General features: G+C 45.9%; 2 protein-coding genes across 7 annotated transcripts in view; one reads left to right on the forward strand and one right to left on the reverse strand.

Moving 5' to 3' along the window:
• TTC3 (tetratricopeptide repeat domain 3) overlaps window positions 1–5,686 on the forward strand; it is a 51,875-nt gene extending 46,189 nt beyond the window's left edge. For 4 of the 5 annotated variants that reach the window (XM_041400009.1, XM_041400010.1, XM_041400012.1 and 1 more), the window contains 7 exons: window positions 135–228; window positions 761–859; window positions 2,395–2,807; window positions 3,385–3,505; window positions 3,595–3,801; window positions 3,994–4,083; window positions 4,619–5,686. In XM_041400009.1, coding sequence (XP_041255943.1) covers window positions 135–228; window positions 761–859; window positions 2,395–2,807; window positions 3,385–3,505; window positions 3,595–3,801; window positions 3,994–4,083; window positions 4,619–4,729 — 1,135 coding nt within the window. In that variant the 3' untranslated portion in view covers window positions 4,730–5,686. The remainder of the gene's footprint in view (window positions 1–134; window positions 229–760; window positions 860–2,394; window positions 2,808–3,384; window positions 3,506–3,594; window positions 3,802–3,993; window positions 4,084–4,618) is intronic. The other variant, XM_041400011.1, reaches the window with a different exon arrangement.
• A 318-nt stretch (window positions 5,687–6,004) lies between these two features.
• VPS26C (VPS26 endosomal protein sorting factor C) lies at window positions 6,005–20,165 on the reverse strand. Of its 2 annotated transcripts, XM_041400014.1 has the most exons (8): window positions 20,034–20,165; window positions 16,255–16,398; window positions 14,529–14,678; window positions 12,770–12,850; window positions 10,782–10,856; window positions 9,802–9,952; window positions 8,132–8,284; window positions 6,005–6,860 (listed from the first exon to the last, which is right to left on the reverse strand). In XM_041400014.1, the coding sequence occupies exons 1-8, from the start codon at window positions 20,088–20,090 to the stop codon at window positions 6,778–6,780; spliced, it is 894 nt and encodes a 297-aa protein (XP_041255948.1). In that variant the 5' UTR covers window positions 20,091–20,165; the 3' UTR covers window positions 6,005–6,777. The 2 variants fall into 2 exon arrangements, with proteins under 2 accessions (XP_041255948.1, XP_041255949.1); XM_041400015.1 differs by lacking the exon at window positions 6,005–6,860 and having other exon boundaries at window positions 8,149–8,284; window positions 9,690–9,952.
• Between the last annotated feature and the right edge of the window lie 5,723 nt (window positions 20,166–25,888).

Here is a 25,888-nt window from a genome sequence, read left to right on the forward strand (position 1 = left end):
ACTGATTTTAACCTGAAATCCTTTGAAAACTTGAACTGGAATTAATTGTTGAGGGAGGAACTGTTGGGCCAACAGCACTGGTGTTAAAAATAATGGGAATGTTGGAGTTTAACTGTAAATCCTCAATATTCCAGCAGCTCAGCTTCAGCAGCTCCTGTGTTGAAGTCCCAGATTGATTCCTGGGAAATATTTATTTCAAATGTCAAGAAACAACTGGAAAAAGTCGAGGTAAAATTTCATTTCTCTCCACCAGCTTCTCAGTTGAACTTTGGAAATGAAAGCATTAAATAACTTTGCATTTGTTTGTTAAAACACCAGTAGCTTGTCCTCCAAATGCTGAGGGGAATTTTTTTAATTACAAAAGAAAGAGACAGTTTGGAGTCCAGGCTGGTCATTTCTAGTGGATATATTCACTATTTGAAAAGCAAAAATCTGCCTTTTATACACTTGCTTCAAAATTGGGTCCCCACGTGTGGTGGTTTTGATTTGTTGAGATTTTACGAATTTCAAGATTTAATTTAATTTTCATTAATTTAATTTTAAGATTTTTGCATCACTTTCCTAGATCTCCTCCTATTCCAAACCACGACACCATATTAACAAGTCTATTGTTTTTGTTGGTGACCTGTCCATGGAAGTTCTTAAAAAAAAAAAAACCCAAAAACCCAGGGAACTCTGTGAGCAGCTGACTGTAAAATGTGATTTTTAATGAGGAGGGGGCTCAGGTTGATGCTGCTGATGGTTGGTTTTCCTTCTGCAGGCTGAGTATGAAGAGAAAATCGAGCTGGTGAAGAACGGGGCCCGGAACTGCCTCAGTAAAGTGGAAATTGTGGATTTTCCTTGGCCTCAGGGGTTTGCTGTGAGTATCCCACCTTCCACAGCAGCTCCAGTGCCTGGCATTTCCCTTGGCGTGGCTGGCACTGCCGGGAGGTGTCCAGAGCTGGAATTGCAGCCTTGGACACAGCAAGCTCTGCCTGCAGCCAGGGGATGCTCCAGAGGAACAGGGGAGGGTCAGGGAGCAGCACATTCCCAGCTCCTGAGAGAGGCTCAAGCTGCTTCAAGTTGGAAATGACTCACTGATGGTTTTGTCCGTTGTAGGGTTCCTGTAGCACCAAAATCCTGGAATTCAGGATGCTTTGGGTTGGAAGGGACCTTAAAGATCAGCCAGTTCCAGCCCTGACACCTCCCACTGTGCCAGGCTGCTCCAAGCCCCAATGTCCAAGCTGGCCTTGGGCACTGCCAGGGATCCAGGGCCATCCCCACCCTCCCAGGGAACAATTCCTGCCCATTATCCCCTCCAACCCTGCCCTCCCTCAGCTCAAGGCCATTCCCTGTGTCCTGTCAGTCCATCCCTTCTCCCAAGTCTGTGTCCAGCTCTCCTGGAGCTTCTTTAGGCACTGCAAGGGGCTCTCTGGAGCCTTCTCCAGCTTGAACAGCCCCAGAATCATTGGGATAAGCCCCATCATGCAGAATCCCAGAATCCCTGAGGCTGGAAAAGCCCTCCCAGCCCATGAAGTCCCAGCTGTGCCCCACGGCCACCTTGTCCCCAGCCCAGAGCACTCAGTGCCACCTCCAGGGGACACCTGCAGGGATGGGCACTGCAAAGCTCCCTGGGCAGCCCCTGCCAAGGCCTGAGCACCCTTTCATGGGGAAGTTTTCCCAAAGGAATTCCTGCAGCACTGTGTGTCACTGACTGCAAACTCCAAGCTCAGCTCCCAGCCAGATGTGTCAGGAGGAGCAGAGCCATTTCTGGGATTGCATCTGGAATGAGAACAGCTCCAGAAATTCTGTTCACAGACATTTTCTCATGGCCCAACAGCTCCACCAATGCTTTGTTCAAACCAAAGCAGTTTCTTCTGACCTCTCTGATTGTCCTTTTTAAGTTTTGGGTTTTGTTTTTTCTTTTCTCTGTTGAAATCCTTGGTTTGGGGTTTTTTGGTTTTTTTGTTTGGTTTTTTTTTTTTTTATCTGAGTGTAATTTAGATTCAAGGCTCTGGTCTAATACTTGAGATGGTTATTACACTTTTTCTGGGCTTCTGCAAGTTCCACTCCTACTCTCCTGTGTAATTCCCCACTTATTTTTAGTTCTGTCCTTTCTATTTACTGACACAGAATATGGAGACAACTTAATCACCACCAATTTACTGGCAAAGAGAAACTTTTGTGCCTCTTGTTTTGCATTTGGAATTTATTTTTCCTGCAGTAAGACCCAGAGTGACCTTTTAGAAGAGAAATAACCATGAGGTCAAACAACTGCCCTGATGTCAGGGAGTTTTTAAGATAAACTGATGTCACCTTTGAGATCCTAGGCAGAGCCAAACCTGTTACAATCCCCACTGCAAATGCTGAATTTGTTTTAATCACTGTTTCCTGTGAAATGTGTTTGTTTCCTAGACAATGCCAGGCAGACCTCCCATGTGTGATCCTGCCATTGTCACCTATTCCTCAGCACCTGCACATCCCAGTGCCCTCCCTGCGTTTTCCAGTTGTGATGGAAAAGCTCCAGCCCAGCCTCCACTGCAAGCACAGACCGGAGCTAAGGCAGCACCTGCAGCCTCCGAGGCTTCTTCTGCAGCTGGGAAAGCACATCCCAAAGCTCCAGAGGGATCACATTCCAATAGAATCTCACCATCCTGCCCATCAGGCATTTCTGGAAGTACTTCCCAGCATGTCCAGCCCAACCAGACCCACCAAGATCCCTCAGCTCTGCAGCCGAGACCTTCTGGAATTCCAAACAACAAAAAGCTTCCAAAAAAAAGTGAAAATATTTTAGCCCAGCTCCAGAGTATATTCCCAAGCCACAGCAGGTACTGGGTGGAAGGAGTGCTGTGAAACATGGTCTGAACAGCCTGGGATGAAGGGCAGAAAGAATTGATTTTGTTGTGCTGACCAGGGGTGGAGGGACAGGACAAGGGGGAATGACTTCAAACTGCCAGAGGGCAGAGCTGGATGGGATACTGGGAATGAGGAATTGTTCCCTGGCAGGGTGGGCAGGGCTGGGATGGAATTGCCAGAGCAGCTGTGGCTGCCCCTGGATCCCTGGCAGTGCCCAAGGCCAGGCTGGACACTGGGGCTTGGAGCAGCCTGGCACAGTGGAAGGTGTCCCTGCCATGGCAGGGGTGGGATGGGATGAGCTTTCAGGTCTCTCCCAACCCATTCCATGATTCTGTTGGTTGTTCAGGGGTTATATCCTGGATACTGCGAGTCACTGGGAGCAGGAATTCTGTTGGTTGTTCACGGAATTATATCCTGGATACTGCGAGTCACTGGGAGCAGACTCCAGTTCCTGGGAAAAGCTGCTATCTTTGATCCTGCTGGGATCAAACAGTGAGCCTGTCCTGCTCTCCAGGGCCATCCCTGACCCTGCCTTTCCTGTCCCTGCAGCTCAGACCTCATTGCCTCCATCAGGGATGTGCAGAGGAGAAATGGGAACAGCGTGGCCGGCCTGAGCCCCGATGAGATCCTGAGCCAGGCCACCGAGCTCATCCTGGACCAGCAGCTCAAGGTACTGGAGCTGCAGCTGCTCCTCTTCCTCCCATGGCAAGCAGGGCAGCACAGCCCCAAGAACACAGTTCCTTTCTGATCCCTGTGCAGGCACCTCCAGGAGGCAGAGACCTGCACTCCCCGGGCTCCGCTCCCCGGGGCAGGGAAGCGCCCGTGGAAGGAATCCGCCCCGGCTCTCCCCGGGCAGCACCCGCCCCTAAAACCCCCTCCAGTAAAAACCCCTCCCAGCCAAACCTGCAGCCCTGGGGAAATGCTGGAGCTACATCTAAAGCCAAATGGAGGAAGCAGGACAGTGCTGTAAGTTTTCTGTTTCACTGGAGTTGTTGCCATGTGCTTTGTACAAGACACGAAATAATCCTGGGGGGAAAAAAAAAATTGCCTTGTTTATTTTTCAATAGACTTGGTTAAAGTTAGTGACCTTGTTAATTGAGTAGATTGTGCTGGTTAATTGCTGATTTTTAAATACCTGAGCATTCCTCTCCTGGCCAGGCCTGCAGTGAGGATCCCTGCAGCATCTGTCACGATGAGCTGAGCAGAGACTGCTGTGAGCTCGAGTGTGGCCATCACTTCCACAGAGAGGTGAGTTCTGCTCCCGTTCCTCATCTCCTCCTCAAAAACAACCCCTTTACCCTCCCCTTACCCTTCAGTGCTTAAACAACAGGGTACAATTCCTTTTTGTAGCCTTTGCCATCCAAACTTGACCCACAGCCCACAGAAAGCTTTAGGTGTTCTTGAAAGTAAAATGATTCATCAGAATGGATTTCAGATGATGCTTCAGAGAATGAATTTGGTTGGGATTGCTGGCAGCACACTCAGGGAATGGGTTATCCCTGAAAACTCTGTATTTGCCTCCTGCTAGTGGAAATTCATGAAGTAAAAAATCCAGGATTGTGTTGGAATAACTCCACGTTTCTCCCTTTACCTTTTTGGTTTTAATGCCGATTTGTTCTTGCAGAATAAATCTGATCAGAGCAGGAGGACAGTTCCACACCACTGAAATTTGTGGGTGTAGAACTCCCTGAAGAGCTTCCCCACTAGTGCCAATGAATCATTTTCAGCCTCCCCTGGGCTCCCCTTCCCAGTTCTGCCTGTGACCCTCTCCCTGTCCCCGCAGTGCATCCGAACGTGGCTCAAGCAGCATTCCAGCACCTGCCCCATCTGCCGTGTCCACGCTCTGCTGCCCGAGGACTTCCCTGAGCTTCCTGCATGGAACAAGTCCAGCTGAGCCTGCTTTACTCCTGTTTTACTCCTTCACTGCAGAATTCAAGATGTAAAGGGGCTGCAGCACAAGCCCAGTGCTGGGGGACAGGACAGAACCCTGGGTTCATTGGCCATGGGATTTCACTCCAAGATCCAGGATTTCTCCTGGTTCCTGCCCGAAGCTGTGCAGTTCAGGGCTGGCAGCACACAACACTTTGGTGGTTTTTTGGCTAAGGGACACTGAAAGTAGCAAATTCTTTTAGCTGAAAGGCCAGTGCATGATTCCTGTGAAGAGGGGGCTTTCCCCTCAGAGTTATTCCAATATCAAACAAGTAGGTGACCCAAAGGATGGACCCAACAGAATTGGAAATCAAGACATGCCCTTCCTCTGGCATTGATAATCCAGGATTCAAGCCTGGTGTGGTCTTTGCAGCTCCTCTCTCTCCAAAAACCCACAGCTGAGAATTCAAATTGTTTAAATAATGACTTTTAGTCACATTTTGAAGCAAGAATTTTAAATTAATATGGATCAGTTCTTTAATCTCAAAATAAGGTTGAAATTTTAATTTCCCCACGTGTTGAAGAGCTGCTCTGTTTAATTGGGAAGGATTTTTTAAAGGATTTTTAAGTGACACTTCCTCTGTATTTTGTGCAGGAATGGTCACCAGTAGCAGGAGGGGCAGAATTCCAACAGCTCAGGGAATTTTCTCCCACTGTTTTCTGAGTCTGAAGTGGCCAGAGCACCTTCAACACAGACAAATTTGTCCCAAACAGCCAAAAGGTGAGCACCAGAGCCTGAGAATCTTAAATATTCTGTTGTCTGAATCCAGGGAGCATCACATGGATTAGGAGCTCTTGGCTAATTCCAGGGATCACTTGTTCCCCACACTGCTACATCTTCTCCAGCTGAAGTTTTAAACTCCTCTCTCATTAATCACTGTATTAGTTACCACTTGAATAAAAAAATAAAATTTCTGCTGCAGTCAAACCTGTTGTTTTTGTGTAGTATTTTCTGCTCACTCTGAGTTAGGGGTGAGTAACTACTCTGTGCTGTAGGATTAAGGCCTAAAAAATCCAGCACTGGAGTCCTTTTCAGCTTCCAGAAGTTTGGGGGCTGCAGCTCTTCCCCAAATCCCCCTGGTCTCAGGGAAAAGTGCTAAGTTTCAGTAAATACCATTTTCCTCCCCCTTCCCAGACACTGAAAGGAAAATTTCAGCTTTTTCTTCCTAAAACACCAGGACCCAAACTGGAATTACATTCTCCTGCTTGGCAATGCTGCTGGACAAACCAAAGAAAATGATTTTTCTTAGTTTTCTTAATTTTGCCTTTTTAGAGGCTCATCTTTACACTTCCAATTTCCATAATATAGACTGAGCCTGCCTCTACTCCACATGGAAACTTAATGGAAAACCCACAAGTTGTGGCTGTTCCATGAAAACAACATCAAAATCCACAACCCGTTTGTGTTGGGAAGGTTGTTTCTTACTGAATTACTTTTCCTTTAAGTTGTACAGTAACACATTAATTTATTCCTTCCAACACCAACTCCTGTTCCCAGTTTGACCAAAATTTCCTTGGTATGATTTGAAATAATTCATTTCCCATCCACCTTGGGACAGATCCCACAGCACCACCTTCCAGAGTTGTAGCACCATTTTTTAGACCTTCAAAGACCTTATTTCTCATTGTGTCACAATTCCCATATCCTCCCAGTATGGCTACAATGGGATTTATGAGTTTTAAGGGGTCTTCAAAGGACTTTGGAACAAATATTACAAAATTAAATCAAGAGAGGAACTTGCTGAATACTTCTACAAGCTGTAGAAAGCTACAGAATGATTCCTTCAGGATTTGCCTGAGAAAAATTGGGAAAAACGTGGTTGTTGAAGGCAGCAGGATTGGGAAATGCAGAGAGGCCAAGTCTTGGCCAGGCTAACAGGGAAGTGGAAGCACAAGAAGTGTCCACAGGAAGAAGGAAGTGAGGTGGCTCCAGCTGAAGTCAAGCATGGATAAAGTTCCACTTTCCCTCTGAGGAATTCCCAGAAAATCCTTCTCTGCTTCTCCTGTGGATGTTCACATCCTGCACAGCTTCAGGGGGAAGTTCTCTGTGATGAGATGGTCGTCGTGCAGGAGGACCACGATGTTCACTTCAAACTCTGGGAGAAGGGAAAAAGAGAGAGAATTCCATGGGAAGCTGAATCCTAGGAACAATCCTGCTTCAATTCCACAGGAAGCTGAATCCTAGGAACAATCCTGCTTCAATTCCAGCGGAAAGCTGAATCCTAGCAGCAGGATGAGGCAGGAGCTCCTGAAACATTCCATCAGAACCTCACCCAGGCATCCCAGCCCTTGAACCATTCCCAGAAAATCCTGCTTTGTTGTAATCTTATGGGATTCCTCTGGATTGCTTTATCACTGATAAGCCATGGCAAACAATCCTCTGGAAAAGAGGATTCAGATATCAAAGAACAAAATGGTTTGGGAAAGACACCACCAAGATGGTGCTTAAAGCATGGAATGGGAGAATTCCAGGACAGACCCATTGACTGTTTCCAGCATGTCACAGCCTTGGGAAATTAAATACTGGAAGACAATAGGCCTGCACACTGGGGAGCAAAAATTCCAGAGGAAAATCTGCTCTTAGATACTACACTGTGTCCTTCAAAGCCAAAATCAGTGTCAGATGCAATAATCAATTCTAAATAGAACAAAAAGCCAGGCAGAGTTAATAAATGAGGGGAAGCAGAAATCAAAATAAATTCAAATTCTCATTGTAAATTGCTAGTGAAGAGCTTAAAATGGCAAAAAAAAAAAAAATTATTTTGGGGAAAACCACTGCACCACTATTCTGTGCCAACAGATTCCAGCAGGATCAAGGGAAGAAATACAAACCAGCCAAGTGGATTCTTGCAGTACTAATTTCAACAAGTGAGGAAAATCCTGATTTTGGTAATAAAAATACTTGATTTTGACAACAATCAGCAGGAAGGAGCACGTGCTGTAGGTAAGAGAATCACACTGTGACCAACCTTGCTGCTTGCAGGGCTTTCAGCAGGAGAGTGGGAAACAAAAAGGAGACGAAATGGAAAGGGGGGATCTCACTGCTGAGGAAAAGAAGGAATTTTATTCCTGCACTACTCCTCAAGTGTTTTATCACATGACCTGTGTTCCACTGCTCCTCCTGGAGGAGGAATTTTGTCCCTCATCATGGAATTTTGTTAGGAGTAGCTTAGTGGCTGCACAGCAGTTTGTGTTGAAGTGTTTGGGCTGAGTTTTCTCAGTCTGAAATGCAGCAGGACTCAGGCTCAGGGAAGCACAGGGATGTCCTGGGCTCCTCCTGCAGCTCTGCTGGATTTATCCCCTCACCTGCCCATGGAAAGGGAATGAACGTGGCCACTCCTCTCCCAGGAGATGCCTCCCCACTCACCCACTTTGAAGTTGGTTGTTTCCAGGGTGGGGCAGGTGAAGAGCCTGGGGAACACCATGTGGATGGGGATGGGGAGGCCCCTGCAGACGTCGCCGTCGGCGATCTGGATGTTCTGGATCTCTGTGGCATCCCTGGCATAGCCCTCAGCACACCCTGGGCATGGAGAGAGAGGAGGAAAATGGGAGGGGATGAGAGAAAGCAGCAGCCAAAATTCACAATGCAGATATGCTGGAGTCCTGGATGCTGAGAATTCCAGACTTTCTGTTCTGCCAGGCACTGACCCCCAAGAGAACACTGCATTGACCTGAGGCCCTGGAGAAGCTTCCAAAATGGAATGACAGAACTGGGATTGTGGGTGTGCAGTTTGAATAGAAGTGTGTGATATCACAGGGTGGGAAACTCAGAGCTTAAGGGTTTAGAATGCAGGAATAGATATAAAGGAGGATGGAGGGTTTAGGGTGGAGGCTGCTCCTTCTCCACCTTCTTTCTCCATGGGTTTGGGTGGTAATAGGACAGAAAAGTTTGCATTGCAGACTTCAAGTGATTAGTTATTGGGTTAAAAGTAAAAATAATTTAAGTGTCATTTCGTAATTGGATAGTTTAGCCTAAGAAGGCCTTGTAGAGAAAGACAGTTAGCCATTTTGTACCTTTTTAGTAGAATACTGCAGAACTCAGGGCTTTTATGTCTGTGATATAGATAAGAAATTATAAACACCTGAGCCTGAACACAAAACACTGTTTGAGAGCTTCAATCTCGACCTTGACAGAGGCAGAAAAAAGAAGCCAAGAATCAGCAGAGATCCACCAGGATTAGGGGGAAAAAAATGCCCTGCAAGTTTTCACAGAGTAAAGGATCATGGAGATAATTTAAATTATATTGGGGCTGTTCCTCCAAAGTGCAAACCCTGCAAGGCCTCAGAGCTCTGGCCTTTCTTTCATGCTGGTCCCTGTTTCCCTGGGAAGGTGTCCCAGATTGCAAGGCAAGATGTACTCTATGTGCCACCTGTCAGAGCTGGGGCAGTTCTCTGCTGTTCATGGGGCAGTTTTTTCTTTATCTCTCCCACAGCCAATCCTCCCTCCAGGAGATCTCTGCTGTCCATGGCCAGGGAGTGTCCCTGCAGGGCTGATCAAATTCCATCATCCCATGGGGAGATGCTCCGCCCAGGGGAGGAGCCAAGCATTCCTACCTGGATACAATCTGAGATCTTGGGACAGCAAGAACAGCTTTTCCACTGGATTTCCCAGAGGAACAGCAGCTGCCTCTTCCTCTGGATCTTCAGAGGAACCCTACCCCTTTCTACAGGATCCCTGCCCCAGCAGACCCACCCCTGCCACTCCAGGAGGGCTGCAGCCACCATTCCAATTGGATTGCTACCAGCACCCTGACCCACAGGGTGTCAGGTCATGTTCTGACTCTGTCTGTGTTGTTTTGGTTTACTGCATTGTTTATTTTATTTTTATTTTTTCCCTAATAAAGAACAGTTATTCCTACTCCCACATCTTTGCCTGAGAGCCCCTTAATTTCAAAATTATGACAATTCAGAGGGAGGGGGTTTACATTTTCTATTTCAGGGGAGGCTCCTGCCTTCCTTAGCAGACACCTGGCTTTCCAAACCAAGACAGAAGGGATGGAGGCAATTCCTGCAGCCTGTGCCTGCCCAGGGGCTCACCACAGGTCTCCACACGCACGAGCTGCAGCTCGATGCTCTTGACGGCCGCCTCGGCGCTCTCCACCACCAGCTCCCCCGTCAGCGGCTGCGTGATCACACAGTTGGTGGAGTTCAGGTGCCCTCTGATCACGAATTTGGGGAGGGAGGCTCTCTGAAAAGGTTGGAAGGAGGAGAAAAAGATGCCACGGTAAAGAGCAGACTAAGGAGAAGAGAAAAAAACTCTTAAAACAAGTAGGAAATTAGCCAAAAGTTCCAAAGTTGACAATTCAGGAGTTCAGAAATTCCTCATGTAGCTTAAATTCATTTCTGTCTCTCTGTATCAGAATTTCTCCTACAATATTCTCTCTTGACATGTGTCCTTCCTGCTCCTCCATCCACCCATGGATGGGCTTTTCCTGGGAAGAACTGACAGAACTTGGCTGTTAGAATTCATCCAGGAGCTGGAACCGTGTGGTGAAGGAGGTGGGGACACCTTCCACTGTGCCAGGCTGCTCCAGCCCAAGTGTCCAACCTTGGGCACTGCCAGGGATCCAGGGGCAGCCCCAGCTGCTCTGGCAATTCCATCCCAGCCTCTGCCCACCCTCATAGGAACAATCCCTATTTCCCAATATCCCATCTAAGCTTGCCCTCCTTGAGACTTCCCAAAGCCCCAGAGGGCTGTAAAAAAAGGCATAAGCAAGGCTCCAAACACCTTTTTAAAGGCTCTTGGCTGTCCATGTATAGAATGTTTTCCTTTGCTTCACTGCCATTTTTCACTCAGAAAAGAAATAAAAATATTTAACTGCTCCTGAGCAAAAGTCCAGCTTCAATTGGTCACCACAGTGCAAGAGATGAGGCGTAAAAGTGAAAAAGAAAATGGAAAAACAAAGCAAGATAATCTGCCTGATAATCTAAAAGGCAGAACTTAATCACTCCTCTGGTCTCACTCAGAAACACACAAACTTTACATTTAAAATAAAATAAGAAGAAAATCCTCTTACCTCTTTAACATTTTGCAGAGTTTCAGGAGTAATGGTGAAGTCCACAGGGCTTGGCAGCAGCTTCCCCTTCTGTGACTGCAGGGAGTGGAATGGTTAAAACTGAAATCTGATCCCCAAAACAGAGAGAGAATATTAAAAAACCACAACAGCTGGCTGCCCTAAACCACCTGGAAAAGCAGGAATACCCTCCCCATCTGAAGCAGAGAAGAAAAAAAGCTCCATTTCACATTTCTGTATGTACAAATAAATTCATTGTACCTGTCCCTTGGAATGTTTCCTTTCATTATGAAATTTGGGGAGTGGAGATTCTAAATGAACTTATGTCCATTGCTTCAAATCTGCTTTATAAATTCTTGTTCTCCACCAGCAAGGGGCTGATCTGGAACTCTGACTGAAGATCTGCCCTCACTGCTCAAGAATTCAAAATAGCTGCTGCTGCCCAGCTGCAAGATGGAAGAGATTAGCAAAAGACTGGCTGCATTTTCCCAAAATGACAAATTCTGGCACAGAAGAAGCTGAAGGGAAATGGTACACTGAGCACTGACAGTGAGAATTATATGTTCAGTAAAACCTCATTAATTCACCCTGACTGAGAGATTCATGATTTACTGACTGGTGAGCTCAGAAGTGCTGTAGTGGGAACAAGAAATAAACCCAGGAAAACTGCAGAATGTGTGATTTGTCACTCCTCTGACAAGTGTGGCTCACTTATAAATGTAATAATGGACCAATAAAATGTAGCATCAGATATTGCAGAAAATATTGAAATCTTACCAACAGGAAACTTGTTGGTAACACCAAACTACATCTTTTAAAAAGTTACTTTAGAACTAAAATAACATTTCCAGAACAAGTCCTGAGTAACACAAAGGATTTTGATGTTTACTGTCCTGTTAGAGTTCAAAGGAATGATAGAAGCAGGGTGTTCCAGCAAGTTATAGATGGAAAAAGGGACATTTCATCAGCTCTGGCCTGTCCTCAGCTGCTCTGGACAGCATAGCTCAATTTAACCAACCCCAAATCCAACACAGGAACTTCTGTAAGAACCAGCAAAGCATTTTCTGGGAGTCCAACCTCCTGCCACAAGGATTAGGATTAGAAACAAGAATCAGAAATCAGAACCAAGTTTTCCCTTGTTTCCCTTGCAGGGCTGGTCAGGCATTGGAATGAGTGGCTCAGGGAGGTGCTGGAGTCTCTGGGAGTGTTCAGGAGCCTGGATGTGGGACATGGTTTGGAGTGAGGATGGGACTGGATCATCCTGAAGGCCTGTCCCACCATCTTTCCATGATTTGCACCTGGATGCAGACCCAGCTGTGATAGTTTGGAGTCAGAACTCCTGAAGAACAGAAATCAGGGATTTTTCACCACCCAACTCCCATTTCCAGGACTGGGGGAGCCTGGAAGCTTTGGCTGAGAACTGCTAGGATAATTCAAAACAGTGTTTGGAAAAATGACACCACATTTATGTGACCACCCCATGGTCTCAGAACTCCAAGGATGAACAAGAGAATAAACTCAGGGCACTGTAAAAATATCTGAAAATCCAACTCCTCTTTGTTCTTTAAGAGAGGGATGGGTTTTTCTAATGACAAGCAACAGCTCTTTGGGGTGGTTTTGTTTCAGGGCAGATTTCCTTTACTCCTACATTTTGGACAAAGGTTTCAGGCACAGGATGGGATTTTGGGGTGTCCTGTGCAGGGCCAGGAGTTGGGTTTGATGATTTTTGGGGTCTCTTCCAACACAGGATATTCTGAATCTACACTTCTGTAATCCCTCATGTCACTATCACAATTTCCATGGGTTTATTTGGGTTTATTTTTTTCCCTTAAAGTGGGGAGAAAAAAACAATAAAAAAATTAATTAATTAATTTCTGTTCATTAATAAAATGAACAGAAAGCACACTCACCAGGGAGTGGACAATGAAGTGGGGAGAAAAAACCAATAAAAAAAATTAATTAATTGCAAAATGAACAGAAAGCACACTCACCAGGGAGTGGACAATGAACTCACAAGTCTTGGTCAGGTCCTTTGCCAGCAGGGAACGTCTCATGTCACAGCGCAGGGTGTACTGGGGGAAGGGGATGAAAAAAGGGAAAAAAGGGGAAAAAAAGAAAAGCTTTAATTCAGATTTCCTCCCTCCTTCCCAAATTTTCACCTCCCTTCTGCCTCTGTGCAGAGAGCTGTTGCTGTTTTATCCAGTTAAGGGTGATTTTTCACCCTGTTTTGGTTAAGGGATTATCAGTGTGATGTATTTTTGTATTTTGTATTTTTGTTTTCAGCCCCTTTAATTTTGGTTTCATTGTGGGATTGAATTCACAGTTGTTGGGATATTTCATGGGGAGCTTCAGCCACCCAGCTGAGCTCAAAGCAGCACTAAAATCAGGCAATGAGGTGAATTTGCTTCCAATTTGCTCCCTTAAAATGGGAGCCATAAACCATTGGATGAAAAATATTAAGAATTTGGTTATCCCAGAAATCCTACACTTCATCTCCAACAAAGCCTCTCCTTGTCCCTACAGGACAGGGAACTTGCTGGGATGGGGGTTTTTTGTTTTGTTTGATTTTTAATTCCTCCCTCAGACCAGGATTTGGGTTCCTGACTTCTGGTTCATGGCCACAGCCCCCCAGCAGTGTCTGATTAAAGGTTAAACTGAGACCTGAACCCACAATTAATCCCTAAATCAAGAAAGAGAGGCTCAATTAAACTGCCCAGACGTTTAGGAAGTGTCTCTTAACCAGCACCTCAGTGTCACAATTCCCTCCTCAGGAGAGCAGGACTCTCAAAGTTTGGCTGAAATTTAAATTATTAAATTTAAATGATATTTTATCCAAGAAAAGCTCCACAGAGGAGAGAAGGAATGACAAAATAAATATTCCTCATTAAAGTGCAGCTCAAACTGACTGATTGATCACAGCAAGTTATTTGGGATATGGGAAGCAACTCAACCAGTGCTGCACCATTTTTGACATCCCTACCACAAACAACAGCTGTTGCATGAGGGAAGAAGCCAAAACTGAGCAAATAAAAGGAAAGGATTTAAAAAACATCCAAACACAGACAAAAAACAAGAGATTTTTTTTTCCTTTAGTTACTTCTGATAGGTTGCTGGGGGGTGATTTGGTTTATTAGGTTGTTTTTTTCATTTCAGTGGCATCAAACTTCATTGTCTAACACGGAATTTATCTTCAAGAGATGGCTGAAGAAAGACTTTCCACCTAAAAAATACACCAAAAACCACCCAAACAAACCAACCACCTATGATAAGGCAAGTTTTAACCAAAAAAAGATCAAATTTCAGAACTCTATTTCCACAAGACTGTGTCCAAGCAGGTATTCCATGCAGATCTGGGCAGGGAATGTTACTGCTCCTCATCCCAGCAAAGCAAACAATTCCTGATTTGTGTTGTTCTCAACACCATGGGAAATTACACATTTATCTGGAATACAACCATACTGTGATGCTGGTTTTTTTTTTTTTTCAGGAAGGGAATGGAAAGAAGTTTCCTACCACATCAGGATGGATCAAATTTAGGTTACAGATGCTCTGCTGAGGTATTTCAGGTCAAACATCTTGTTTGTGCCATCAGTCCTTAAAAAATTCACTGCATAAAGGGTGGAAGGCTCAGTCAGTGTGAAAAGAAAACACCACCAAACTTCTTCCTCAATTTCCATGGATTAAGAGCTGCTTCAGAAGACACTGTGCAGATGAAAATTCCCATTTTCCCTCCAGACAGGATTTCCTCACCTGGATGTTGACAAAGACTCCATGGTATGTCTCATAGAGAACTTTGTTGCCCTTCATTTGCAGTGGGAATTCAAAGGGAATTTCTGTCTTGCCACTGGGGAGCTTCCCTGGTTTCAGCATTTCAATGGTGCTGTTGATAATCTGGATAGGCTGCAAGGATAAATGTCAAAGAGGTTTAGGCTGAGACAGAGAACCAACAACATCTAAACTCCAGCAGAATTCCCGGATTTCCAGAATCCCAGGGACACAAACTGCTGGGATATTTTTTTACAATAGAAAGAAACAGTAATATTTTGCTCAAGAAAACAATTTCTATTTTAAGGGTGCATCACATTAATGACCAAAGATATTCAGGGAGCTCACCAGCTTTGGGAAGTGGAGCTTTATTTCCTAAATTATGACCCTTAACAGCAGCAGGAATGACCAAGGCCACTGAGCCATCCCTCCTGGCCTCTGAAGTTTATTCTTATTTAGGGGAAGTCTCTCACTACAATGAGGGTTAACTGTGGTTTGACTGGGCAGGTGGCTTGGACATGACATTTCTTTTCTCTCTGCAGTTTTGCCATTCTTGTCCCCAACTCTTAGGCTTCCAATACAAGAAGGAAGTGGAGCTGTTGGTGAGTGCAGAGGAGGCCACTAAACTGATCCCAGGGCTGGAGCCAGGCTGGGAGAGCTGGGGGTGCTCACCTGGAGAAGGGAAAACTCCAGGGAGAGCTCAGAGCCCCTGCCAGGGCCCAAAGGGGCTCCAGGAGAGCTCAGAGGGAGTGGGGACAAGGCATGGAGGGACAGGACACAGGGAATGGCTCCCAGTGCCAGAGGGCAGGGCTGGATGAGATCTTGGCAATGAGGAATTGTTCCCTGGCAGGGTGGGCAGGGTTGGGATGGCATTGCCAGAGCAGCTATGGCTGCCCCGGGCTCCCTGGCAGTGCCCAAGGCCAGGTTGGACACTGGGGCTGGAGCAGCCTGGCACAGTGGAAGGTGTCCCTGCCATGGCAGGGGTGGCACTGGATGGCCTTTAATGTCCCTTCCACCTGGAACTTTCTGTGATTCCCTGATTCAAGGCCATCCTCACTTAACCAAACCCTTTCCAAACAGAGCTGCCTCCAGGCAGAGCCAGCCCTGCCCCACCAGCCCAGCCCTTCCCTGGGGAGCAGCACAGAGCCCTTCCAGGGGCTCCACAGGTCCCATTCTCTCCAGAGCAATCTGGCAAGTCTTGTGTCGTGCCCAGGAACCCCTCCATGGCAGTGACTGATCTGGCACAACAGTCCAGTTAAACCCAGTCACTTCAACAAAAATTAAATAACGTCACACAATAATTCTTTTTCTTTAGATCACAGATTGTCAGTGCATCATCCAGTAATTTTTTTAACTATTTATGGCAGTGCATTTCAGCCTGAAAGAAAATTCTCCCACCAGTGCAAGTTACTTCCCTAAAATGTCCTCATATATCCATCCCTGGGGATATTCCAGAGTTTTCTGGACAAAGCCCTGTGCTCTGGGATGGCCCTGCTGGAGCAGGGAGGTGGCACCAGTGACCCCCTGTGCTCCCTTCCAGCCTGACCCATCCTGGGATTCTGAGATCTCCAGATAAAGCTGAGCATTTCCCTGCTTCCCATCCCTTCCACACCATGAGCAGCTCTGACCACCTGAGAGCCCTGAAGGAAAGGTTTCATTTCAGAAAAATAAAGTTTTTTGTGCTAAAAACATTCACCTGGGCAGGCCTTACCTTGGCAGTGTTGCAGAAGGCCTCAAACACACCCACATTTTTGGCACTGAGCTGCAGATTCACTGAGCCCTCCATGGTTAAGGAGATCCCCTGGTGCTGCACTGTGTCCTTACTGGTTATGACCACCACTCCAGAAAGGATTTCCTAAGAAAGAGGAAAACATTTGTTTAAATCCATTTTTCCATAAACAGCCTGGAACTGATCTCCAAACTCCAAAAAAATCCTGCTCCCAAAGAATGGTGTAACCTTGTCAGGACAGACAAACACTGATGAAGGGATTTAGGATGAGAGAGAGAAACAACAGCATCTCAACTCTACCAGAATTCCTGGATTTCCAGAATCCCAGGGCTCAGGATCAGAATCCCAAGCTCAGGATGAGAGCTCTGCATTTTTGGTTTTTCCTTAGAAATATCATCATCATCCTCTTGGCTGAAGTATTAACCTGAGCTTCAACTTCTTCCCACGATTTCAAGATTTTTCTGTCCAGGAAGATGAAAAACCTTTCTTTTGGGTCAGCTGGTAACAGCCAAGTTCTGTTTGTGTTGGAATAAACTGCCAGAAGGAACTGCTGTATGAAAATTGGGATGGTCAGCCACAGGAGAGGGAAGAAAAGGCACAACTGGAAAAGGGATGGCCAAGCTGAAGGTGAGATTCACCTTGAGAGTGGAGCAGAAGAGATTTAAAATACAAAAAAAATGAACACAAAAACAGTTTTGAAGTGAATCTGAATGAAAGGCAGGAGTTGTGTGACTCCAGGGATGTTGTCACTCATCCCATGAAGGATGTGCTGTCCACAAAATATCCTTTGCACAAAAATGCTGCATCCTCAGACTTAGTAACACCCAAAACCTGGTGAACTGCAGGAGAGCAGCACAAAACTCCCTTCCCACACTCCATGGTATATCCTCCCCTTCTCCCACACTGCAGAATCTGCTTCAATCCTGAAATATTCCCAGCTGGAAGGGGCAGCAGGTCACTGAGAACTGGAGAGTTCCCTGGGAATAAAGCTCCTCTCCTGCTCCTTGCCCAGGTAAGCTGGCCCCAAGGAACAGCTCCCCCCAGACAATCCCAACTGCTCACTCTGCAAACAAGGATATCTCCAGCAGAATGGGAATTCTGGCAGGTTTTTGTCTTTCCTGGTGGTGCAGGATGGCAAAAATGGGTCGGGGGGGGTAGAGGTAGCAGGAAAACATCCACATCCAAGCAAGGGTGACATCCTGAGAGCCTGGGAAGAGGAAGTGCAGCAAGTGGGAAATGCTGGAACAGGAGCACAAAGGGACAGCAAAGAAAAGCTGACCTAAATTCTGCACTGCTCTGCTAAGGGGCCTTAATTAGCACAAGCAATTAGGTTATTGCTTTAAAAAATGAGTCCAGCTCAACTCTGAGAAGTAAGGACAACCCTGAACACGTGAACTGCTTTAACAAAGGAGATGTTTCCTGTCACACAGCAACAACCCATTCCAGAGCTGCTGCCTGCACATGGGAAGGGGGCACGGCCTGGGAGCAGGAAAGGCAAGGATGACTGGAAGTTAAATATCAATTTTTCTTTCAATATTCCTTCAGAAGTGCAAAAAACAGCTCAAAATTCTGCCCCTGTGCTCAGGTGAGAGCCCACCTGAGAGCTGCCCCAGCCCTGTCCCAGCACAGGGAGGAGCTGGAGCTGCTGCAGAGAGCCCAGAGGAGGCTCCAGGATGAGCAGAGGGATGGAGCAGCTCTGCTGGCAGGAAAGGCTGGCACAGCTGGGATTGTTCAGCTGCACAGGAGAAGCTTTGGGCTGAGCTCAGGGTGGCCTTGCAGGGCCTGCAGGAACCCCAGGAAACCTGGAGAGAGACAATTTCCAGGGGATGCAGGGACAGCACACAGGGAATGAACTCCAAATGAAAAATTACAGGTTTAGATCAGAGAATGAGGAAAAATTTTCTCCCTGTGAGGGTGGGCAGGCCCTGGCACAGGTGAAGCTGTGGCTGCCCCTGGATCCCTGGCAGTGCCCAAGGCCAGGTTGGACACTGGGGCTGGAGCAGCCTGGCACAGTGGAAGGTGTCCCTGCACTGGATGATTTTAAGGTCCCCTCCATGCCTAATTTGAGGTTTGCAGCTCCTTTCTCTTCCTAGGAGATTCCTACTAAAAATCCATGCTGTATCTCCAGTGTAGAGCTCTTCCATCATTTTCATCCCAGACTTACAGATTCCAGGCCCAGTAAATTAACTAAAATTACAAACCCTTACACATGGAGTTAAAGTGGAAGGTAAAAATAAAACTGACAGACTGATTGACCAGATCCTAATTTCAGCTTAAAACACAGGGAATATTCCTTTCCATACCAATAAAAAATTCATTTAAAAGTGATATAAAGCAAGCCAAGCTCAGTCAAATTGAAAATAGACACAGCAAGGAGAAACTGAAATAGATAATTAACCAAAATCCTAATAATTTATAATTTTATAATGCACAAAGTGATGTGAAAGTGAGACACAGACAGTGTTTACCCCTCTGGAGCCATTCCTAAAGGGAATAATTCAGCTTTGCCAAAGCCATTCTCTAGATAATCTGACAATTGTAGGACAGATGCTGCACGCCCTTCCTTTCAAATCCAGTTTTCCAGGATTAAAATCATTCAATAAATGGAATTCTGGTGGATGGAAAGGATTTTTTATTATACAAGTGCAAGAATAAAAGACAGACCTGAACATTGCTGCTGAGCAATTGAGGATTTCTAGTTAAACAGTGATAAAAATTAAAAGTATTCTTTTCCTTTCAAGCCACATCAGCCTGTGCAGAGCTGGGTCAGGGTCTGCCCGCGGTACCCAGGAAATGGGGAAGGAAAAAAAGCACGGCTCAATCCCAAAGGAAACGCCCAAAATCCCGGAGCTGAGCACCTGCTGGGAGCTCACCGGGAAACCGGGAGCGGGACAGCTCCGGGCAGGGATGGGGGAAGAGCTGGGAGCGGGGGAAAAGCTCCGGGGAAGGGCAGAGGGAAAGGGACACACGGACAGGGACACGGGGAAAGCTCCGGGACACGCGGACAGCGACACGGGGAAAGCTCCGGGACACGCGGACAGCGACACGGGGAAAGCTCCGGGACACACGGACAGGGACACGGGGAAAGCTTTGGGATAGGGGGAAAGCTCCTGGACACGCGGGCAGGAAAAGCTCCGGGACACAGGGTCAGCGACACGGGGAAAGCTCCGGGACACACGGACAGGGACACGGGGAAAGCTCCGGGACACACGGACAGGGACACAGGGAAAGCTCCGGGACACACGGACAGGGACACAGGGAAAGCTCCGGGACACACGGACAGGGACACAGGGAAAGCTCCGGGACACACGGACAGGGACACAGGCAAAGACGCCGACACCGCGGCAGCAGCGACAGGAGAGGGCGAGCGACTCCGCTGCCGAGCGATCCCCGCTGCCAGGGCCGGCCCCGGGCCGCTCCCAGCGGGAATGCCGGGCCAGGACACGGCCCCGAGCCCAGCGGGGACCCCGCAGTGTTCCCGACAGACCCCGGGTACCCGCGACAGGCTCAGGGAATGCCGGAATAGCTGGGCTGGGAAGGGGCCTCTGGGGATGATCTGGGAGCAGGTGACCCAGGAACGCTCCAGGTGGGCTTGGAATGTCCCCAAGATGATCTGGGAGCTCTGCCAAGGCAGGGTCACCTGGAGCAGGTGACCCAGGAACGCTCCAGGTGGGCTTGGAATGTCCCCAGGGAGGAGCCCCCAGAGCCCCTCTGGGCTCTGCTCAGGGCTGGGCACTGCCCAGGGCAGAAGACACACGCACCCCATCGCGATAGACCTTCCCGGCGCGCTTCACCCGCACGTCCAGCGCCGTCCCCATCGCTGCGTCACGTGACCGCCGCCTCACGTGATCCGGGGCGGAGTGCGCCTCAACCCCGCCCCCGCCACATCCGGGTCCTCGCCGCCGTCACTTCCCAGCCGCTGACGCCGCTTCCCGCGCGGCCCCGCCCACTGCCCCCGTTGTCATAGCAAAGCGCGGGCGGGGTGAGTGACGCAACGCCCGCAGCAGCGGGGAACTACGGATCCCGGCGTGCTTTGCGCGCCCGCAGCGCCCGCTGCGGGCCGGGGAGCCGCGTGGGCTGATGGGAGTTGTAGGCGCGGCCGCCGCCGCCTTACGCAGCCCTCGAATGTCGCTTGTCGCGACTGTGAGGCGGTGACAATGGAAGCCCGGGAAAGGCCTCGCTGTCCTGAAATGTATCCCTCTGAGTGTATTGCACAGCCACAAGCACCGATATAAACGAGGAGCGAACTTGTCTCCGTTCTAATTCCACGCGGGATTCATCGCTTCGAGTTCCCAAACTCCGCCGGGCCGCGGTGCCCAGAGCTCCCCGAGCCTGTGCGAGACATTCAGGAGGGCAGCGCCTCGCAAATACGCAGCGAGGAATTTCGCCTTGAAAACCCTTGAAAACCACGGAACCGATCAGTGTGGGAATGCCCGAGCGCTGAGGGAAATGCTGCCATGTCCTCCAGGTGTGGCCTCAGACGGGATTCCCGGGATTTCAGCGGAACCGGGACTTGTCGGTCGGCGGAACTGCAAGTCCTGAAGGAAACCTGTAAAGCAGCAGTCGAGTTGTGAATGTTATTGCTTTCCTAAGTCGTTATTTTCACTTCATTCTTCACAGATTATTCACTAAATTAGATTTTATTCAGATTCACATCGTTAAAATAAACATAACCCTGTCAGTTCCTGGAGGATGGTTCTGTCCTCTTCCTCCTCAGCCTTCAGTACCCGAACCCATCCACATCCCTTCCTCTGCAGCACTTATGGAAAACTTGGCAAAACCCACTAGGGGACAAAAAAAAAAATAGATATTAAAGTTGTCCCACATTTCAGGAAGGAGAGGGAAAGTGGTCATTGTAGAAAGAAGGGGTATTTAACTGGGATCACTAAATATTACTGGCAGGATGCAGGTAGCTGAGTAGTTGAGGGAGGTAATTACTGTCATTAATTAGTGTGGGGCAGATAAAGAGGCTTATTTTTGTTTGTTTTATTTTTTTACCCCATCCAAGGGGCACTCAAAAGAGGGAAAAAAAAAAAAAAAAAAGCCTGGACAGCACAGCTGCTTCTGAGTGTGAAGATTTGTTTTGCCATCACTTTCACAATCAGCTGTTTTTCTTGGGAAACTTCTTCCAAGATACTTTGGTTACTCATTTCTAGGAACTGGAGCCTGGTGTCCAGGAAAAGCTCCGGTTGGAGCAGGCAGGAGCTGCCCCTGTGCCTGGCAACAGAGATCCCACAAACAAACCAGGGAGCACAAGGAACCTGTGTCCCAATCCTGCTGTGCAGAGAGCTCAGCACCCCCAGGGGGGCTCCTCTACAGAAACAATCCCAGAGTGGTTTGGGTTGGAAGGGACATAAATCCCACCCCAAAACCACAAAACCAACAAACAAAAAAACACACCAAAGAAACTCTCTAAAAATAAAAAAACCCAAACAACAACAACAACAACAAAACAACCAAAACACAAAAAAGCAAGAGAACAAAAACACAAACACAAACCAAAGAAACAAAAAACAAAAAACAAACACAAAAAAAAAAACCCAAAATAAAAACTCACATACATTAAAAAAACCCTAAACCCAGAAAGCAGGAGGAATAAAACAACTCTTTCACGAAGAGAAATATCCCCATGTGGGAGAGGTCATCACTGTCGGCCCAGATGTAGGGACAGGTGAATTCCCTTCCCATCTCCAGGCTGTGGGCACCAATATTCCACTGAGAAGCCCCTTGAGTTTTGATTTTCTGAAGGAATTACCATTCCCAAATGAAGCTAAAATTGTCAGTCTCAAATTGCCCAAATTTGGGGTGGATTTTCTAAGTGGACAGATGCAGAAGGCTTCTGACAATGAGAGGGCTCTGTGCCAAAAATTCCAGCTTTTGCTCTGATGCTCAAACTGTTTCACTGATTTTGCTGAAATCTTCCAAAATAATTCAGTGGGAGGTGGATACCCTGTAAATTTATCATTTGGATCAACCAAAAGAAATCCTGTTACAGGACAGGAAACTTTTGTAAGGTCACAGGGAATGGTTTAAAATTGACAGAGGGCAGGGCTGGATGGGATTTGGGAATGAGGAATTGTTCCCTGGCAGGGTGGGCAGGGGCTGGGATGGAATTGCCAGAGCAGCTGGGGCTGCCCCTGGATCCCTGGCAGTGCCCAAGGCCAGGTTGGACACTGGGGCTTGGAGCAGCCTGGGACAGGGGAAGGTGTCCCTGCCATGGCAGGGCTGGCACTGGGTGGGTTTTGAGGTCCCTTCCAACCCAAACCACCCTGGAATTCTGTGATTGAGGAGCTCTGAATTAATGTAAAAATGGTTGGCAGCTCTTAATCACTTAATTTTTATCATTGTTACTGCTGTTGGTTCATGCATTGCTGTGTTCAGCTGCAAGAACAGGATTAAATAAATATATTCTGGTTATTCCTGGGTTTATCACAAAGAACTAACCAGGAGGGTACAGATTTTGCTCAAATCCATTTTGGATGTAACTCCACTTGTGGAGTCAACCAGATCCAAACTTGACTTGGATCTTCATTTGTTGTTTTAGAGTTTGGTGAGCCAGAACTGAATGGAAGAAATCCACTAACAAATGAACCTAAACTGAAAGCCAAGGGAAAATCTGTATGAACTTAGAATGATCCATACATTTGTTTTTCTTCCTGGTTATCACAGAATTCTCATGGAATGGTTTGGGTTGGAAGAGACTTTAAAGACCATCCAGTTCCAAATCCCTTCCACTTTTCTACCTGATTATTTCTGGGACATCATTTAACAAATAGATTTAAATTATTTTGAAAAATTCCATTTCTATATTTGCCTCAAGCCAGAGCTGAAATGAATGGATTAATTGGTTTGGAATGACAGCATTCCTTATTTAGGATAACCATAGGGAAGCTGGGGTTACCCAAAATTTTCTTGGGTACCCAGAACCTTTTTTTCTGTTCTTTTGGGGGTTTTTATTAGTTTTCAATTTTTTTTTTTTTTTTTTTTTGTTCAGAGGACAGTGGTGTGGAATCACAGAATGGTTTGGACTGGAAGGGATTTAACTCCAGGAATTCAATGGGAGAAATTTTACAATTTACACAAATTCATGACAAAAACTACCCTTTTAAGGAGCTCAGACATTATTAAGTCTAATAAAAAAGTAATTTCAAATCTTGTTGATGTGTTGGACACTTTTGAGAGCTTTCCATGGCTTCTGTAAGCACATGTGACAAATTATTTTCCAGAGCACCTGGGTGGAAAAGCTGCTCTTTAACACCAAGGAGGGTGGAGAAGAAAAGTGATGCCCTGAAGAACAGGAAATAAATTGAAATCCCTTCTTTTTGGTGGAGAAACCAGCAAATCCCAGCTCTGCACCACACAAGTGGTGGTGTTCCTGAAAGAAGAAAGGTAATAAAAAAGAAATTAAAATCTCTGCACCACGTAGAGGGACTGTACACAAATTAAATCTCACCAGTATTTTCTAAAATGTTTCACCACTACACAGAAATTTCCTTTTCTTTAAAAATGATGTTTGAAAGTATATCAGACTTCAAACAACTAGTAAGAAAATACTGAAGAAGGCAACAAAATAAACTTAATTATTCACATAGCAAGGTGAGAAAAGCTGATTGAGCTGAAACAAAGCTGGGGGAACATCCAGGAAAAAAAAAGTCTAAAGAAACTGTTTAAATTGAGAGTAATAAAAGGAAAAAAAAACACCACCAAAATTACAATAATATTGGTGAAGAGTTTTAAAAGGTATCTAAGAATTAACTAATTTTCCAGCCAAATGCACAGTTTTGAAGGGAATTCCCTCAGAGGAACTGTCATTAGGTACTTTAAAAAGGACTTGGACTGACTGAAGATTGTACTGAGCTTCACTTGCCACTCAAGAGAATTAGCCAATAAGGAAAATAATGTTATAAAATGTGTAGGGGTGACAAAAACAGTGGATAAAACAAAACAAGTGGTTTAGACATTTTAAAAAAGTGTATTTGGCAGGGAAAGAAAATAATGACTGAATATCCTGAATAAAAAGTACTCAGAAAGAAAGAAAGAAAGAAAGAAAGAAAGAAAGAAAGAAAGAAAGAAAGAAAGAAAGAAAGAAAGAAAGAAAGAAAGAAAGAAAGAAAGAAAGAAAGAAAGAAAAAGAAAGATATCTTTAAGGAAGGAAGGAAGGAAGGAAGGAAGGAAGGAAGGAAGGAAGGAAGGAAGGGAATTAGGTATTAATTAGGTAATTTTTCCTAGGTTGTTACTGGATGTAGAGACATTCTGAATGATGATGGGCAAGTGGATATCTTTAGAAATGTCATGGAAAAAGAAACTCTTTACAAAATAGTGAATTTTGCAGGCTTGTGTGTGAGAACTGATTGATATGGAGGAATTGGTTGGGAATTTGGCAGATAACCTATGGCAGGATACAGGTATGGAGAAAAAAACCACAAATAAATACAAATAAATGCACATTTCAACTAAAACTTGTATATTCTGCCATCAGCAATGAATTGTAGTAGACACACTGTTAAAAAAAAGTGTTTCTGTTTTCAAATAATATGAAAATAATCATGAAAAGTGTAATGAAAAGTTAAAATTGACTGACTCTTTGAGTGCTGATAGCCCTTGAAAAAGAATTTGGGATTTATGCAGATATTGAAAACATTGCCAGGTGTATTAAACAAAAATTGTGGTGCCCAACATTTATGTGGAAGCAAAGTTTTGTAGCGACCTCAAAGGGGACTGGAATGGAAAAAAGAAATTAAATTTAATTTTTTTTTTGAATTTTTAAATTTTCTTTTTTTTTTAATGTTGATTTGATACCAGGGGAAAAAATTGCACCAGTGAGTGATGTCCACACCCACAGCTGTTTACATTTTCCTGTGACATAAATAGATTTGAAAGTCCAAGTGTTAGATTACAATTCATGGCTCAGTTTTTTCTCCTGGTTGTAAGGAGCGTGTAAGGGTGCAGTGTGAGGTGTGCTAATGGCAGGACATTTCCACCCTGACTGCTCAGGTGGATGGAGCTTCCTGAGGCAGTGAACAAAGATTTTTTTAGGTGTTTTGTTTTTTTGTTTTTTTTGTTTTTTTTTTTTTTGGATGGACCTTCCTGAGGCAGTGAACACAGATTTTTTTTAGGTGTTTTGGTTTTTTTTGTTTTTTTTTGTTTTTTTTTTTTTGTCAAATAGAAGGAAAACTGTGTAACTCAGCCTCTTAAATAGATTTTTCCATTATAGATAGGAGACACCAACCAAAACTGTTGATTTAATGTTTTTAAATATATGTTTTCAGTATTTTAGACTGGAGTAAGGGACAGTATGGAAATTAAATTTTTGACTTTTATAGAAAGCTGAATAGGGCTTGGAGCAGCCTGGGACAGTGCAAGGTGTCCCTGCCATGTCAGGAGTGGCCTTTAAGGTCCTTCCCAACCCAAACCATGGCTCTGTGATTTCTGAGCTGAGCTTGAGGAATGACTCCCAAATCCTTTCTGTCAGGATCAGGAGCAGATGGGCAGGTCCCAAAGAGCATCAAGGTGTTAGAGGAACACACAGAGAAAGCAAAATCACAGAGAAAACAAAATTCCTGTTCTTGCCTCTGAGTTCACAGTGCAACAGTTCCACAGAACCCCAGGATCCCTG

This window comes from Onychostruthus taczanowskii, unplaced genomic scaffold (assembly GCF_017590055.1).
Source record: "Onychostruthus taczanowskii isolate IOZ18803 unplaced genomic scaffold, ASM1759005v1 scaffold17, whole genome shotgun sequence".
Classification (NCBI taxonomy): Eukaryota; Metazoa; Chordata; class Aves; order Passeriformes; family Passeridae; genus Onychostruthus; species Onychostruthus taczanowskii.